We start from the raw sequence: 15543 nt of genomic DNA on the forward strand, positions 1-15543 counted from the left end.
TTATTACACTAGACCTCTATGGGACTACGCGTAGTATTATTTTATTATGTAAACATTAACGAGGTATACTCAAATATCGTGTAACAATAGAAAAAAAAATTTGCCATAAAAAACCACAATTTTTTTACTAACAATATTACAAGCAAAACGTTCAACGTATGAGTATAATATTAATACGATAGTTAAAAACTTAACAGAAATTCATAACAAAAGTTCGATACACTTACACTAACGAATAATTATATTTATTATGTTATGTAATATATATATATACATTGTCGGTAGTAGATTGCCGATACAAATATTATATAGTATGTATAAATGTATTATTATTATTATTATTATTATTAATATTTATGTTAAATATCATAACATTTTTATTAAAATTGGAAGAAATTCATTACAATAATACTGTTTTCACTCCGGAATTTCGATAATAATTTATCCTAATATACCTAATCTATATACTTGTAAAATATACCTACCTACTTCCTATAGGTTGTATTATAATATGTGTGTGTATGTAATGGCCTAATAGCCAGAAGTGAAAGACTTTCGTCTATTTGTTGACTTTTGAGGCGTAAAACTGTTTGGTGAATGGGGGTCATCGAGTTGAGCAGTTCAATTCAATATACGCGCGACCCACAGTTATTTGAATTGTCCACTCCTTGAGCTTAATTTGGCGAAAGAATAGTTAAAGATTTTACAAGTGCGTTTTATATCAATTAATATACAACAGTTTTGTGCAGAAAACCATAACAAAAACAATTTAATAATATTTTGAAACGTTCACTAAATATGTTAGGAAACGAAATGAATATGCTTTGTAGTGTCTTATGAATAGATTACCTACACACACAAGATAATTATAACCACGACACGCTGTCGATAAAATCTCAATCGGATAATAACGAAAATGTACGAAAAAAACTATACCATACGTAATAATTTATGACTACGAAACAGATGTCGTAGTATATTATCGAGACCGTTCGGGATTTGTAATATTATATATTTATATATTAGGTAAAGCGTTGTTATTGTATATTATAATATAATAACAAGAGGTCCAAAGCGGTTATATGATGTTTCATCTAAAAACAAAACCTAAAATTATAAATAGATAACAAAATATGTATTTGTCTAAACTCCAGCCTTTTGTAATTTCGAAAAATCGTTAATATAATATTATTATTAAGTACATATTATAATAATACATAGGTATTTCATAATATATTATATGTTAAACTTATACCGAACTGTGAGGTAAAAAAAAAAAAAAAAAATCGCCACGACTAGTCTTTCAGCAACGAACATTTTGAAAAACGCCCATTTTCATGAATTCCCATTTTGCCTCTCCCTCCAAAAAGTGGTAGCGAACGCAAAAATCGGGAATTCTTCTATAATATTAGTATTATTATTTTTGGCTTAATATGATTGAGCAATTGATTCCATTTTTGACCCTCACTCCCCAATGTATAGTATAGCACACGCTGAAAACTAGCCGTGCACGCGTCGACGACGTTATTGTTATTATGTTATTAAATATATATATATGTATATTATATTTTATATAGAAAGGAAACCAACACGCATCGCCGATGGCGGAATGCAGGACGCGAACGATTATTTATGTGTTTCACGATACGCTCTGTTGTCCTCGACAATCGCCGAGTACACTAGATGGAGCTATATAATAGAACGCTCCCTAAAACGACACGCTAATCGATTTTCAATAGAACACACACTTTCGTAAGTATACGATACGGTGCGGGGTTAGAGTCAACTATTCTATATAATAAACACATATCATCATCGTCGTATCATATTATATATCGCAAGAAAAAGCAAAAAACTTCGCGAGTTCCACACACTCACACACACATACACACACACAACACACACACACACCACACATTCAATTTATTATGATATTACGTACAAGTATGTAATATGTATAGTATACATTGTATACATAACAAGTCGCTGTTTTAATCCATTATTACTGATATTGTACATAAAATACTGAAGATTAATTGTGCAAATTAAATTTAAGATTTGGAAGAAGAGATGGGGGCAGAAGCTTAGGTCCAAACCAGACTCTTTTATGACTTCCAGTACCTGTTTTAAAAACACATGAAAAAATTTTACAAATGTGTGAAATCTTTGGTTTTTAAAGTTAGGGGTTTTAGCTCCCACTCCCCCTTACCGATATTTGGGCCTATGCTAAAGGTTTACAGCTTCTGTTACGTGCTGAAGATGATGATTTTGCGGTAAACGTCGTTACCGACTGATCGAATTATAGAAAGAAAAACAAAATCAAAGGAAAAAATTACTATAATATTCGACGTGATGATATTGAAAGATTTTGAAGAACAACGCGATTCTCATATATAACAATACACATACTATAATTTGTCGAGTGGACGCGATGAAAGGTGGTAAATGGTTGGTAAATTTAAACGAAAATAACTTTGCTAGTCGTAGAGCACAGGGGATGTGAATTGTAGTTGTTACCGTAACAGTCGTCTCTTACGGGGCGTGAGAGTCTTCAGACCTGTCATCTGTGATTATCGGTGATTTGTTTAAGTCAAAACGAAAAAATAAAATTATAAAAAAACGAAACAATACGAAATCCGCCGTTTCCGGGGAAATCGATCTCAATACGCGGCGAGCGTATAATAATATATAATAATATTATATAGGTACGTAAGTAATCACGAACACGATGAACGAAATGACAAAAAATTCGTAAAATACACATAATATTATATTATTGTACAATTATTATCATATTATTATTTTCTAAACACCGTTCGACGAGCATAGGATTGACACGACTAAAAAATTTAGCGCACCACGCGAAAACCATAATATCATAATATTATAATTTATATATATATATAGTACGGGGGGTACCTATAATACTGCGGCGGTGACTGTTGAGCGATGAGATGCGGTCGCAGTGGCACGATCGACCACCGCAACCGCTGCGCAGAAGTCGCGACGGGGAGCGTGGCCGGGACGAAACGGGCTCTACTACTACTACTGCTGCTGCTGCTCCTGCTGCTGCTGCTCCTGCTGCTGCTGAGAAGGAAGAGCAGGATTCTGGCGGTGATCATCGCGGTCTCGGCGGCAGCGGCGGCGGCGGCGGCGGTGGTGTTGTTGTTGTTGTTGTTGTTGTTGTTGTCGAAAGAGGTTGCGGCAATTGCGACGGCGGCGGGGATACTCCAGTGGACGTCACACGCTGTCCACGCTGGCGAACCGCTCGCCCAGTTCGTCGCACACGTGTTGGCCGGACGACGGCGTAGGGCTGAGCGACCGGAGCGACGGCGGCCGGGGCTCGTGGTGGTGTTGATGATGGTGTTGGTGGTGCCGCCGGTGCCGGTTGTATCCGCCGCCCGCGACTCCCACGCCGCCCCCGACGCCCCGTCGGAACCGATCGCGGCGGCCGGAGCCCGACCGCCGCCGGCAGCACAGGCATCCGGCCAACATCAGCGCTAGCACTGTGCACATGGTCAGCACCGCCGATAGCACCACGTTGTCCATGGCTTCCGGTTCCATCGCACCTGCCAAACAGCAAACGCACGCACACGGTGTAGTAGACGTAGTTAAGCGGTCCTAGTATAGGCCGCGAGGTTAAGAGGGTTGTTTGGCGTTGGGTGTTATGGTAGTGGCGGTGGCCGAGAACAGTGGCATTGTCCGGGAGGGGGAGGGGGTGGCCAAAGGAGATATTTATTGACTTTTAACGCAGTACGTCTGTACCCAAAACTGAGCATTAACGAGTTAAAAAATTAAAGTTAAATTTTTTTTCCGTTACTTCGGAAAACTTTGATGACTATATTAGGTAAAGTAATTCATTAATATATACACAGTTTGTAATTATATTTTATTGGATTTCATTATTAATTAAAATGTTTGAATATAAAAGTACCTGAAGCAATTAAACGTTTTTTTTTTTAGAAAACTATTAAACCTATATTATTATATGACTATGCTATTAATTTTTTTTTTTAATTAATTTAAAAAAAAAGTAAAGTTACTTTTAACTTTAAATTTAAGTTACATTTTTCCATATTAAATTATCAAGTTGAAAAAAATTAATAAGCTTCTCCAGCCTTGTCCAGTACCTATGATAATAAAATAATATGTAATTAACATGATTATGCTTTATTAAACACGTGAAATCACGAATATATAATATATTCATATGTATAGACTGTGGAGTAGTATATATCAATAATTTTTAGCGAATGGCGATAGAAACTATTTAAATTTTTTATGGTTTTTTTATTCCTTCTCGCTCTTTTATAAAACCTGGCACACCATTGGTGGTTATCGTAGGCTATGCCATTGGAAAAGATGTGCATTCCCTTAAACGTAAATAAAAAGTAGGGTTTTTGCAGTTTTACTAAAAATAGGAAATTATAAGATTATATTATTTATACGTCGCAATTTTTTTTTAAATTATTAATTACGTACAGTAATGATTAAAAAGTTGTACTTTCATTCTTTGAACAATAGCCTATAGTTTATATCAACTGTAGTCATAAACTATAGAATCTATTATTCTATTAACAAGCAACAGCTACTATTATTATAAGATTTTTCGCTATCAACTATACAAATAGATTATAATCAGCTCTAAATAGTCTATGAAACATGGGTCTAACATGATTCTTCTTATTATGCAGGTATATGAAATAAAATAAAATCAATAAATAATATTAAAAGTTGTAATTATTATTGTAAGTTTTATTACAGAAGTCATTTGATAATAAGAGAGGGAATAAACTTTTAAAAAATTTGTATCTCCTAAAATTGTGGGTGCATGATATTCATAAATATGTCATAAGAATCTCATTATAGATGACTCATTTCGTGTTAATAAAATTGAACAAAATTAAATGCTTACACGAAAAGTCAAAAACAATACTATACATAGCACGTTTTTATAAGTGTACCTTAGCACAAATAGTATATATTGAATATACATAAAAGTAATCGACTGTATGAAGGATGTACTTTTTAAGAGAACCATTTAGTGAATTTAAATAAATGTATGAGGTATGACTCAAATAAAAAACTGGTAATACGGTATCTATATCGTAATTCAACCTCGCTTCGTTGACCACACTGGAATTATATCGATTTCATATTCTGTGTACGCTACAACATCGGGGAAAATCCCATCTCCCATGCGTTGTTAAGTCCAGTTTTTATGATTTTTCACGTCTCAAATATAAGCGAGTTGCCCATTTTTATTTCAGTCAGTCAATTTTCTCCAAGTATCATTTTAAAGTAACTAGGTGTGTCCGTGTACAAAATGAGGCGGAGTGGTGATAGGTCAATAAAATTTATATTTATTTTGCAAGATTTTTTTTTTCGTGTACAAATGAGTACTGGGTGCCACTAATAAGTAATAGGACTCATGTAGTGACCTAAAAGTTTAAATAAAATTGAATAAATATAAATAAAAGTAAATTTTTTTTTCATTTATTATCATTAAACACAATACAGTATCATTACTAGTATAATGCATGATTAATTTATCACAGAACTTTCATATACAAAAGCTATATTTTTATTTATAGATAACACATAAAAAAGTATTTCTGTGTTACTATAACTTTGTCAAATCGAATTTTTCGATTATAAACGGATTCGTGAAATACCTAATAATTGGTCTGATATGACGTTATGCAAACGTGTGTACGAAAAGAAACTGCTCGACGGAACTGTTCTTTTTTTCTAGTACTCGATTCTTATAATATATTATTATTATTATTATATATCGCCTGCACGCCGTCGAATATCGATTAATCCCCCCCCCCCCGTAACGTAAAGTGTATAATATAGTATATTGTGTGTATATTGTATATATACATTTTTTGCGTTATTTTCGAAATAAAATATTCCCCGTCGATCGATATAGTTTTGGCCGTTTTATTTCCATCACGTATATGCTGTCGTACAGATACGCGCGGAGGCGGCGTCAATATTGTTTTACGATCACGCGCCGAACAACACACACGGCCGATTTCATCGGTACCTACGCGGAATATTACGAGGCGCTCATACAATATATATATACACACACGGGCAATTTGTATTCGGTTCATTACTACGGTTATTATACGACAAGACTTCGACGTGAGCGTATTTATTTATAGTTATATATATATTTTATACGGCAGCGAGTCGAGACGCGCGCGCGGAGGGTCTGTCGTAAAACCGCACTTAAATGATTTATGATTTTTAGATAGTTCCGCCGCCACTGCCATAATAATATTATACCAGCTCTAGTTTACCGCCGACCGCCGCCGACACATAAATTTATAATATGTATTACGTTGTGTATACGTACTCGTATTATATTATGTTATTATTATTATTATTATTATTATTATTATTATTGCAGTTTTTGGCGAACACGAAACGAACGAATAAATGAATTATCGAATAAACGCAAAATAAATAATTGTACGTCTTCGAGGCAAATCTCAATTTTCTCGAAAACATGAATGCGAACTTTCCGCTTTATACAATATTATAAAACCACTGTGTACCACCTACCTACGCGTGTGTTGTACACAATGTAAAATACGTGTCGGCAACCGGCATCACTCTTTGCGTCAAATTTTCCATCTGCCGTTTATGAATTATGATTAATATTTGATTTTTGAAATCATGACGTTTAATAATAAATTATTCCAAAACACGCAATCATTCAGAACACGTCTTTTATCATTTTTTAGAGTTCGTATTTGAAAACTAACCAGTAGTAACTTTATTTTATTATTCGTTTATTTCATATTAGTATTGTATACATTGTTAATTATATAATAATTGTTCTGTTATTTATAGGATAAGAAATTATATACACCTATTACTAAAACCATATTATTAACAATTAACATATATTAATATCTTAATCGCGTTTAACATTATTTACATAAATAATATAATATAACATAATATTATTTCTAATAACTGCATATATACTAATAAAATAAAAATCCAAATTTTAGATCGATGTCACATAACTGATATAATATAATATAATAATATAATATCGTAAATTATGATTCAATATAAAGGAGAATAATATTATCAAACAGATCGACCACTGAAAGTATATATCCCCTGAAACGTACGAGGAGAATATCGTTAAATGTACATTAAGTTGCCTAATGATCTTGGCGATTTTCCCCGTAAACGGATATATCTAAACGACCATCAACGATATTATAATAATGTTAAATTCATATGATTTTATCCGACTTGAGTAAATGCGACGTCATTACGCGGCCCTATTTTTCCCATTTCCAGTGTGCATCGTCGTAGGGCGTCAATGACGTTATGCCATTACAAAGGATCTAGTAAATAATACTCACAATTGGTCTCGTCTGACACGTCGTTGGACCCGCAATTCATCACGTTGTTGCATCTCAACTGATTGGATATGCAGTAACTCGAGTTTTCGCATTGAAACCCCGGACACGAGTCAGAATTGTCCAATACTTCAGTCCAGGTCGCAGCAAAACCGGTGCCGTTGCCAGATTTGTCGGCCACGACAAAACTGTATTAACAAGCATGATGATATTAACTATATATATTTTTACTCGTCAAATACGCAGCGGAATGTTATTATGTATTTATACATGTATATCATATTTTCTTATCGATAGGTAGATACGCGCAATTTTGTAATTTTGGATTCTCTAAACGAAACGTTACGATGGTGGGTTTTTCTTTTTTTTCGGTAGAAATTCCAGAACTCGATTATCTCGGGCTCATCCCGTTTCCGTTGCAAAATTAATGGTAAAATGTACTTTGTTATATAAATGGTATCTACTGAAAAAGTCATTTATTTGATTTTCTCACGTTTTTGTGAAGTGTGTGAGGTGAAAAACGTTCCAATTTACTACACACACGTTTTTCCTCAAATCGATAATGCTTTTTCTGCTATAATTTGACGGATATAAATACTATAATATATATTTGAAACTTTCACCGATTAATAATAAAATCAATACACAAATAGAATTAAATTATTTCATTCATTATTTAACAAAGTATTAAATTTCTAACCGAATTTCGCTCAGAATCGTTTTTTTTTTTTTATTTATGATCATATTAATAGTTAAAAATAAAGATTAGTATCATTTTTTTTTTTTATTATTATACCTTATCCTAAACTGATTGGATTCGGAGAGAAACTGCCACGACTCAATGGGCTTTTCACCGCACAACTCCAACGGTGGTTCTTCTACAGATGGCCAAAGTCTAACAACGGCCGTCGCACAGCCTCTAGCTGTAGAAAAAGTAAATTATTAGATACATATTAATTTCGTAGCATAGATAGTAGTGAGTAGGTATATATTATAATAGTATAAAATATACGTGTTATCTAGCAATACTGTAGAATTTACAGTGTAATTTGTAATATTCATATTAAAATACGTATTTAAAAAAAAATCTTTGTACTTACTTGCCGGCTCTCCTTCCACCGAGAACGAGACAAAGTTGAGCAGTATTTTGTAATTGGGCCTAACGTTTATAAACCAATTGCACGTTCTGCTCGGCATTCCTTTTTCCGGTGCAGTATATTTGAGCGGGAAATTCGGACTCTGCACCTTTCCAGAATCTGCATTACTGATATTACTACCGCAATCTTGAAACAAAAATGAAAAAAAATCGATCATCATTAAAACGAATAACAATATGACTTATAACATAGGTGTTTATATTTTCGGGTTTAAAAATTATTCGAAGGTGTGTAGATACATTAATTAACCACATCCTTACCACCAAATATCGGCTTAGCTTCGTCGAAAAAATATCTGGCCTTAAAGCCACTAGAGACACCTTCCGAGTTTGTGTGCAGTAGCACCTTTAGACCAATCGCGCCCCGATTAGATTCCAACGGTCCAGGCGCTGTCATACCGCAATATCTACCGACGATTTTCTCAGTACCATCTTTGTAAATGTTATATATTTCGAGCCAGTCCTCCTTGCAAACAAACACCCTAAATAAAAATATTATATTAATAAAAAAAGAAATATGCAAATAAATTCAAATCTTATAATTAATATTTTTTAATTATATACTATGCAGGTATGATAAAAATAAGTACTTTTTTTATTTTTCACAAACTACGCATAAACTACACACGTTGTAAAAAATAATAGTATTGTTTCCGTACCCAAATTGAACTAATGAAATGTTGGTTACGTCAACTTTGATTTTGAACTGATCGAATATCACGGTGACCTGTTCGTTGGGCGTAGCTAAGAATAGAAACGTACAATTCAGACCGTTGGGATAGTTGGCCGGATGTCTGGGCGAGTTGAAATCTCCTCGTTTCTTAGACTCACTGCGGTAAGTAAAATGACACGTTCCGTTCGGTGCAGCCGTTCCAGGTATAAGATATTCTAATGAATAGCAGAGAATAGAGAATACATTTTTTTTTTAATGTTCTAATGTGCACTTACCAGTTTCGAACGTATATTTGGCTTTAAAACCTCGACCATGCATTTCGCCACTGCTGAAAACCATTGCTAGTCTAGCGCCTTCACTTATTACTACCTTTTCATCGGCCTCGTCACCGCACATTTCGTAGTCAAACTTATCGTACAAATCCATGGCTTCTTGACCTCTCAAGTATAGCTTTAAGTAACCATCCGTGCATCTTAAATGTAAACAATAACAATTAAAAACCGTTCGAACTGTTGATAATTTTGTAATAAATACTCACTCCTGTTCGTTAACTTGTGCTTTGGGTATATTGAATTTTTGGAATTCCAGCTTAACTCTTTCCAAATCTTGTGCACCTTCGAGACCATAAACAAAATACCGACATACGATTTTTGGGATGTACGGAAACGGATAGTTAGGGCTATATATAAATCCCGTCGAGGTACGTTTACTTAACACTTTTTGATCGCATTCGGTGCCTCGAACATGTTCTCCATCGTTTACCCCGATAAAATCTAAATAAATACAAAAATTAAATCCATTTAACATTATAGTAATATAAGCTTTTACTATACATATGTATGTGATTAATGTGAGACAAACTTACCGAGTTTGACAAAACTTTCGCTAAATTCAAACATGCCTTTGAAACCACGGTTTTGCGTGTTCGCCGCCCTATGAAGTGTGTCGAAAGTTACGTATAAATAATTTTTAGTTGAGTATACCACTAAATTTCGTTGTTGACCGCAATATTGGCCGATCAAAGGGCTAGTAGCATTTAATCCGTCATAAATGCTTACAATGTCAAAAGGACAGCTGTGGAGAAACAATAAACATTGTAACGTAAATACCACACATTTATGTAACAAATATTTATATATACATATATGCATATATATTTCATTAAAACATTTTAAAAATGCTTACTGTGGACCTCCATAAAATAGGTCAAAGTCTCGGAATTCTAACCGCACCCTCTGGTTGGCTTGTCCGTGAAATAAGTATGTACATTTCATTCCTTTGGGATATATACCAGGGTACGTCGGCGTGAGTATAGTGCCTACTTTTTTCACATTTGAGTTCACGACGAACGAACACGGGCTGATTGGCGACGGCGTTCCCAGTTGGAATGCGGCTAAAAATACAGTTACACGTATATGGTATGTATATTATATATATATATATATGATCTTATTAAATTCAGACTAAACTCTAATCTATAACAGATACTATTCGATAAATATAGATGCTACTTTCAAAATATTAATATTAACCGTTTTCATATTCTGCTACAGCCCTTTTCCGTCAAAAACGAAAAAGGTACGATTTCTAATTTCACTAAAAGGCATTTCTGTTAAAAAAAGTTTATTAATTAAATAATTTTAAATTTTAATCAATAAACCTACCAAAAAGTAATGTCACAAACACGAAATAGTGCTTTATAATTTATAAATAATCACAAAGATTGTACTTTAGTATTTACTATATACAGCGATAATCATTAATAACAACTGATAAATTTATTATAATTTCTATAATTTTTTTAAATTTTAAATTTAATATTATTTTTGGTACGGTATTATTATTGATTGTACATATTAAATTTTTTGTGACAAAAAATAAAACAAAATATTTAAATATATTGGATGTTTAAAAATTACATAATGATTAGAACATTTTTTAAATTCAAAATACACATTTGATTATTACGTTTATTTTACGATTCCTCAATAATATTTGGTAAAAAGGGAAATCGTATCTTTTTCGTTTTGGGAAAAAAAAGGGTATATGTAAATCAGAAAACCAATTTTTCAACTATTAAAAGCCATATTGTGATATACACTTACAATCGTTGCTGAACATATAATAGCCTTCGAACAACGATGACGTGGTCGTGTTCTTGTCTGTGTAAAAACTAAACGCTACAGTTCTGTACAACGACGTCCGGTCCCTAGGTGGTATAAGACCGCAGTATCTACCTCCAAATGGCGAATTTATCAAGTCCTCCGTATCGACTTGTTGAACCTCCGAGTATACATCCACGTATTCGTGCACGCATCTGTGAACGATAATGCACACTTATAAGTTTATAATATAATATCGTATAATACTACAATATATCTCTTATATGCCGACTTAAGAAAAATTGATTAGTATAACGTCTACTTTCTGTTCAATAATAGAAATTGTAAGGCTTCAACTTGTAATTTTAAGGACTCGTATATATATATTTATATATCGTAATATGTAATGCGTCACATATGTGCAGTAACAATTCATGGTATTATTTAATATAGATATTATGTTCTTCGTTTTTAAACAAATTTATTCACTGCAATGGTAATTAATAATTATAATAAATTTGAGTAGGTAGTCATCCAAAATGAGGTTAAAATATTTATGTTATATATTTTTATATCACTATAAAATTATATAAGTTATAATATTAAATTAATTTTCTATCACCGTTATGGTATTTAAATTCAAATATAATGTACTTTTATGTGTGAAATGTTATTTAGTGCATCATTTTTTTTAACTGTGCATAATGTATGGTACATGCAGTAGCAATATCATGTCTGTAAAAAGATGCTTGCGTAAAAATCAAAGTTCTCAACAAAATTAAAGCCCTATAAGTATATTGGATATCTATTCAGACGTGACCCAATAAAGCAGAATAAATACACTTGGCACCCTCTCCCCTATTAAAAAAAATTAAAAAAATTAAATTAAATAAAAATAATTCTGTGGTAGGTTTGTGTGTATATAGTAGATCCTATAGTAGTTGGTAGAAGTTATATGCTTTTATAGTTATATTTTAAACATAATATTGTGATTAACTTGTAAAACTTATAAGTCATAAATTATTATGATTAATAATGTGATGAGTTCGGGTTAAATTTATTATGGGTTTACTCTACGAAAAACAGCATCTTACTCTGGAGGTGTACTTCGGAGCTTGAACGCGGTGAACGATACAAAGACTTTTTGGTGCGAAGCAGCCACAAACGTGAAAACGCACACTCTGGACTCGCCGTAGACGTTAGTGAACTCTGGGGCCTGGAACGTGCCATTCTGAGGACCGTCGTTGCTCACAAACGTCTTGTCACATCCTAAATAAGAATCAAGTAACCGTGAAGACCGTTAGATTAACGAAATTATTATAGGCTGTTATCAGTGCAGGATTTAAGTCTTGGGAAGCCGAGGTTCACTACTACCTAATATTAGAAGTGCAAATATGCATATGGTGCATTAATTAAATAGTTTTTTGTACTTAACAAAAGTAAAAAAAAAACTTAAAAAATAAAATATTTCAATTAGATACTTAATGTGTTCCTTTAAATCGAGTCACAACTATTGATACAACTAAGTCCATAACCATTTCAAGTATTCTTAAAATTGGCAATTGATTTCCTTGTTAAGTTAAAAAGTCCAAAACTTTAGGGACCCGGTAAATTTAACCCCTGACTTCTACTAAATCCAACACTGACTGTTGTGCGCTCGATATGCGCATGCAGTTGTAATTAAGCCGTTAACGGTGCTTACCGGACGAAGACAGCGTTCTCTGAGCACTGGCGCATACCGATAACAGCAATAACAACAAAGACGACAAAGACACCATAAATCTGCTACCGGCATGCCAATAGTCTTCGGCCATGTTATGTCCTTGAAAAAAATAAATCCCGTTACCGTGGTCGGCGAAACAATAAAAAAAAAACCAAAAAAAAAACAAGAAACAAATGGATTTGACCTGCACAAAATCACTTACCATAGCGGCAAGGCAGTATGGTTTCAATCGCAATGTCAAATCGTCATCTGGAATGTTATTACATCTAACGAACTAACCTAAACACACAACAAAACACGTACGGTATGATGTTAGGAAAATACCAAATTACTATCATAAGTTTGATTAATAACTATATATGGTATCCAATAAAATACGCTGACACACTCGGTGCATCTCAGTAGAACATAACAAAGTTAAACGATGCGACGGTATATCATATAGGTAATCACATGTTATACTGAACTGAAGCCGAAACCATACATTCGATAGGTACCGAAGATACCGCGTAATAATATTCTCGTCTTGTCGACGTCGTGCTGCAGATGAGATCAGTGGCGGATCGACCGCGTCACTTGGGAGAGGTTGGTCGATTTTTTTTTAAGGGCCGAGAAAGTTACCAGATCCTGACTACGTGAAACCGAATGGGTACACGACATCACGACATTATGTGTGATTCTAGACGTAAGAGTACGACGACGGTCAGTAATTTATTATGATTAATGACGAAACGCATAACGCATAACGTAATGTTATCGTGGAGGAATGAAACGAACGCTTGCCTCCTCCTATCGTATAATATCACGATACGGGTAAGCTATTTGTATACACGCGCGCGCGTGTGTGTGTGGTTGACACGGACGGATGACGGTCGTGGAAGGGTCGCGTGTGACTTCAACGCGCCACTGCAGCAGCGACGAGACGACAATATTATATTCGTTACATAATAATTATAATGACATGATCTACTGACGAAGTGATGCAAATAATGTACGTAGGTATACTTACGCGTGTCCCGGTGATCAGTCGCAGATCAAGCGCAGCACGCGCCCCGTCCGAAGTGAATGCACCGCGGTTTGCGTGCAGGTGAGCGGCTGTACAGTCCTGTCCGGTAAACCGTGCGTGCGTGCGTTTGTGTGTGTGCGTGTGTGCGTGCGTGCGTGCGCGCGCGACAACGCCACTGCAAAAGCACGCGCCCCGTCGTTCGGGCGGGCACACGATGGCTGTGTCGTACCTATTATAATAATTATTGCGGGTAGGGTACGGCGGCGGGGCGACGGTTGTTGAGCAATTTACGTAGGTTTTACGTCGTCGGGCGGACGTCGGCGCGACGAGGCGGTGGCGGGGCTCAAAACGAAAACGGAAAAACCCCGAAAAACCCCGAAAAACCCGCGGATGGTGTGCGAACGACGCGAAAAAATAACTAGGTCAATTCCGGCGGCGATGCGTCTTGGTCGTCGCGTTTAACGTAAACCGTCGTCAGCCGGTGCGAACCGAAAACCGCGTCGTGCGTACAACGGCGATTGCGACGTGTACAATAATAATACGCCTACGCTATAATAGCGCAAAAGCACTGCAGCGCGCGCGACGAATGTTGTTGTTGCGTTGCGCGTCGTACGCGGGTCTGATGCGTGGCGAGCGTCGGCGGCGGCGGCGGCGGCGGTGGTCTTCGATCTCGAACCGCGGGCGAGTAGGGGCAACGATCGGGAGCGCGCGCGCGCGCAGGGACCGGCAAGCTCGGAGCGGACGCGCGCTCGACCGATCCCGCGGCGGCGGCGGCGTGTGCGCGCACGACTCGGATAGGGGCAGCGCCTTCGACCGAGCGTGCGCGGCCCCGGCGGATCGAATTCGGCGGCGGCGGCGGCGGTGGCCCACGCCCGAATCGGTCAACAATATTGCCGCCGCACGCCGAGTGACGGCGGCGAAAACCTCGGGCGCACTCGGCTTAACGCCGCGTCGTCGTCGTCGAGGACTTTTATAATATTATTGTATACCTAATAATAATAATAATAATATACGTTATTTTATTAGGGGTGGCGGCGAGACACTTCCGATGCACCGCTACACACCTATATATGCGCGTCATAATGAGATAATAATTTTATCATATTATTGTAGTACAACGCTTGACCGTTTTTATGTAGGTACCTCTATGACTGCGGGGCAAGATCGATTGTGATTTTTTCGTTTTCCAAACGACAATCTTTGTCCGTAGAGGTTTTCGGACGTTTGAAAAAAATCAAAAGACCGTTTTAGACGATTTCAATACGAACCCAGCGGTGGTAACGCGAACTATACACACGTATAATTTATTAAACTACACATCACGCGTATTCGAGCCGCGATTTTTTTCCCGCTATCGTCCGCACGTCGCCACACCCTCTCGTGCGTCTCGCCTGCGGCTGACACTAGTCTTGAGACGTAGGTTTACTTCGAAATTCGAACGCGCTGTACGTTGTAATTTATATATAGTTTTGGTTTGAATTGCAGGACG

General features: G+C 35.9%; 1 protein-coding gene across 1 annotated transcript; it reads right to left on the reverse strand.

The window, feature by feature from the left end:
* Positions 1-2953: 2953 nt before the first annotated feature.
* LOC112600887 (tolloid-like protein 1) lies at positions 2954-14677 on the reverse strand. Its single transcript, XM_025348210.1, has 15 exons — positions 14058-14677; positions 13251-13327; positions 13028-13147; positions 12420-12594; positions 11329-11540; positions 10409-10616; positions 10089-10297; positions 9762-9996; positions 9499-9695; positions 9210-9438; positions 8812-9032; positions 8495-8677; positions 8191-8317; positions 7398-7582; positions 2954-3569 (listed from the first exon to the last, which is right to left on the reverse strand). The coding sequence occupies exons 3-15, from the start codon at positions 13137-13139 to the stop codon at positions 3241-3243; spliced, it is 2622 nt and encodes an 873-aa protein (XP_025203995.1). The 5' UTR covers positions 13140-13147; positions 13251-13327; positions 14058-14677; the 3' UTR covers positions 2954-3240.
* Positions 14678-15543: the final 866 nt, after the last annotated feature.

The sequence above is a fragment of the Melanaphis sacchari genome, unplaced genomic scaffold (genome assembly GCF_002803265.2).
Source record: "Melanaphis sacchari strain LSU unplaced genomic scaffold, SCAv2.0 Contig73_pilon_pilon, whole genome shotgun sequence".
NCBI lineage: Eukaryota > Metazoa > Arthropoda > Insecta > Hemiptera > Aphididae > Melanaphis > Melanaphis sacchari.

Bases quoted from the DNA above. Each gene is read 5' to 3' on its own strand.
- LOC112600887 (XM_025348210.1), bottom strand. From the start codon at position 13,139: ATGGCCGAAGACTATTGGCATGCCGGTAGCAGATTTATGGTGTCTTTG. The intron at 12,595-13,027 runs GTAAGCACCGTT...ATTCTTATTTAG, and splicing joins GAGAACGCTGTCTTCGTCCG to GATGTGACAAGACGTTTGTG. The intron at 10,298-10,408 runs GTAAGCATTTTT...GTTTCTCCACAG, and splicing joins CTATTTTATGGAGGTCCACA to CTGTCCTTTTGACATTGTAA.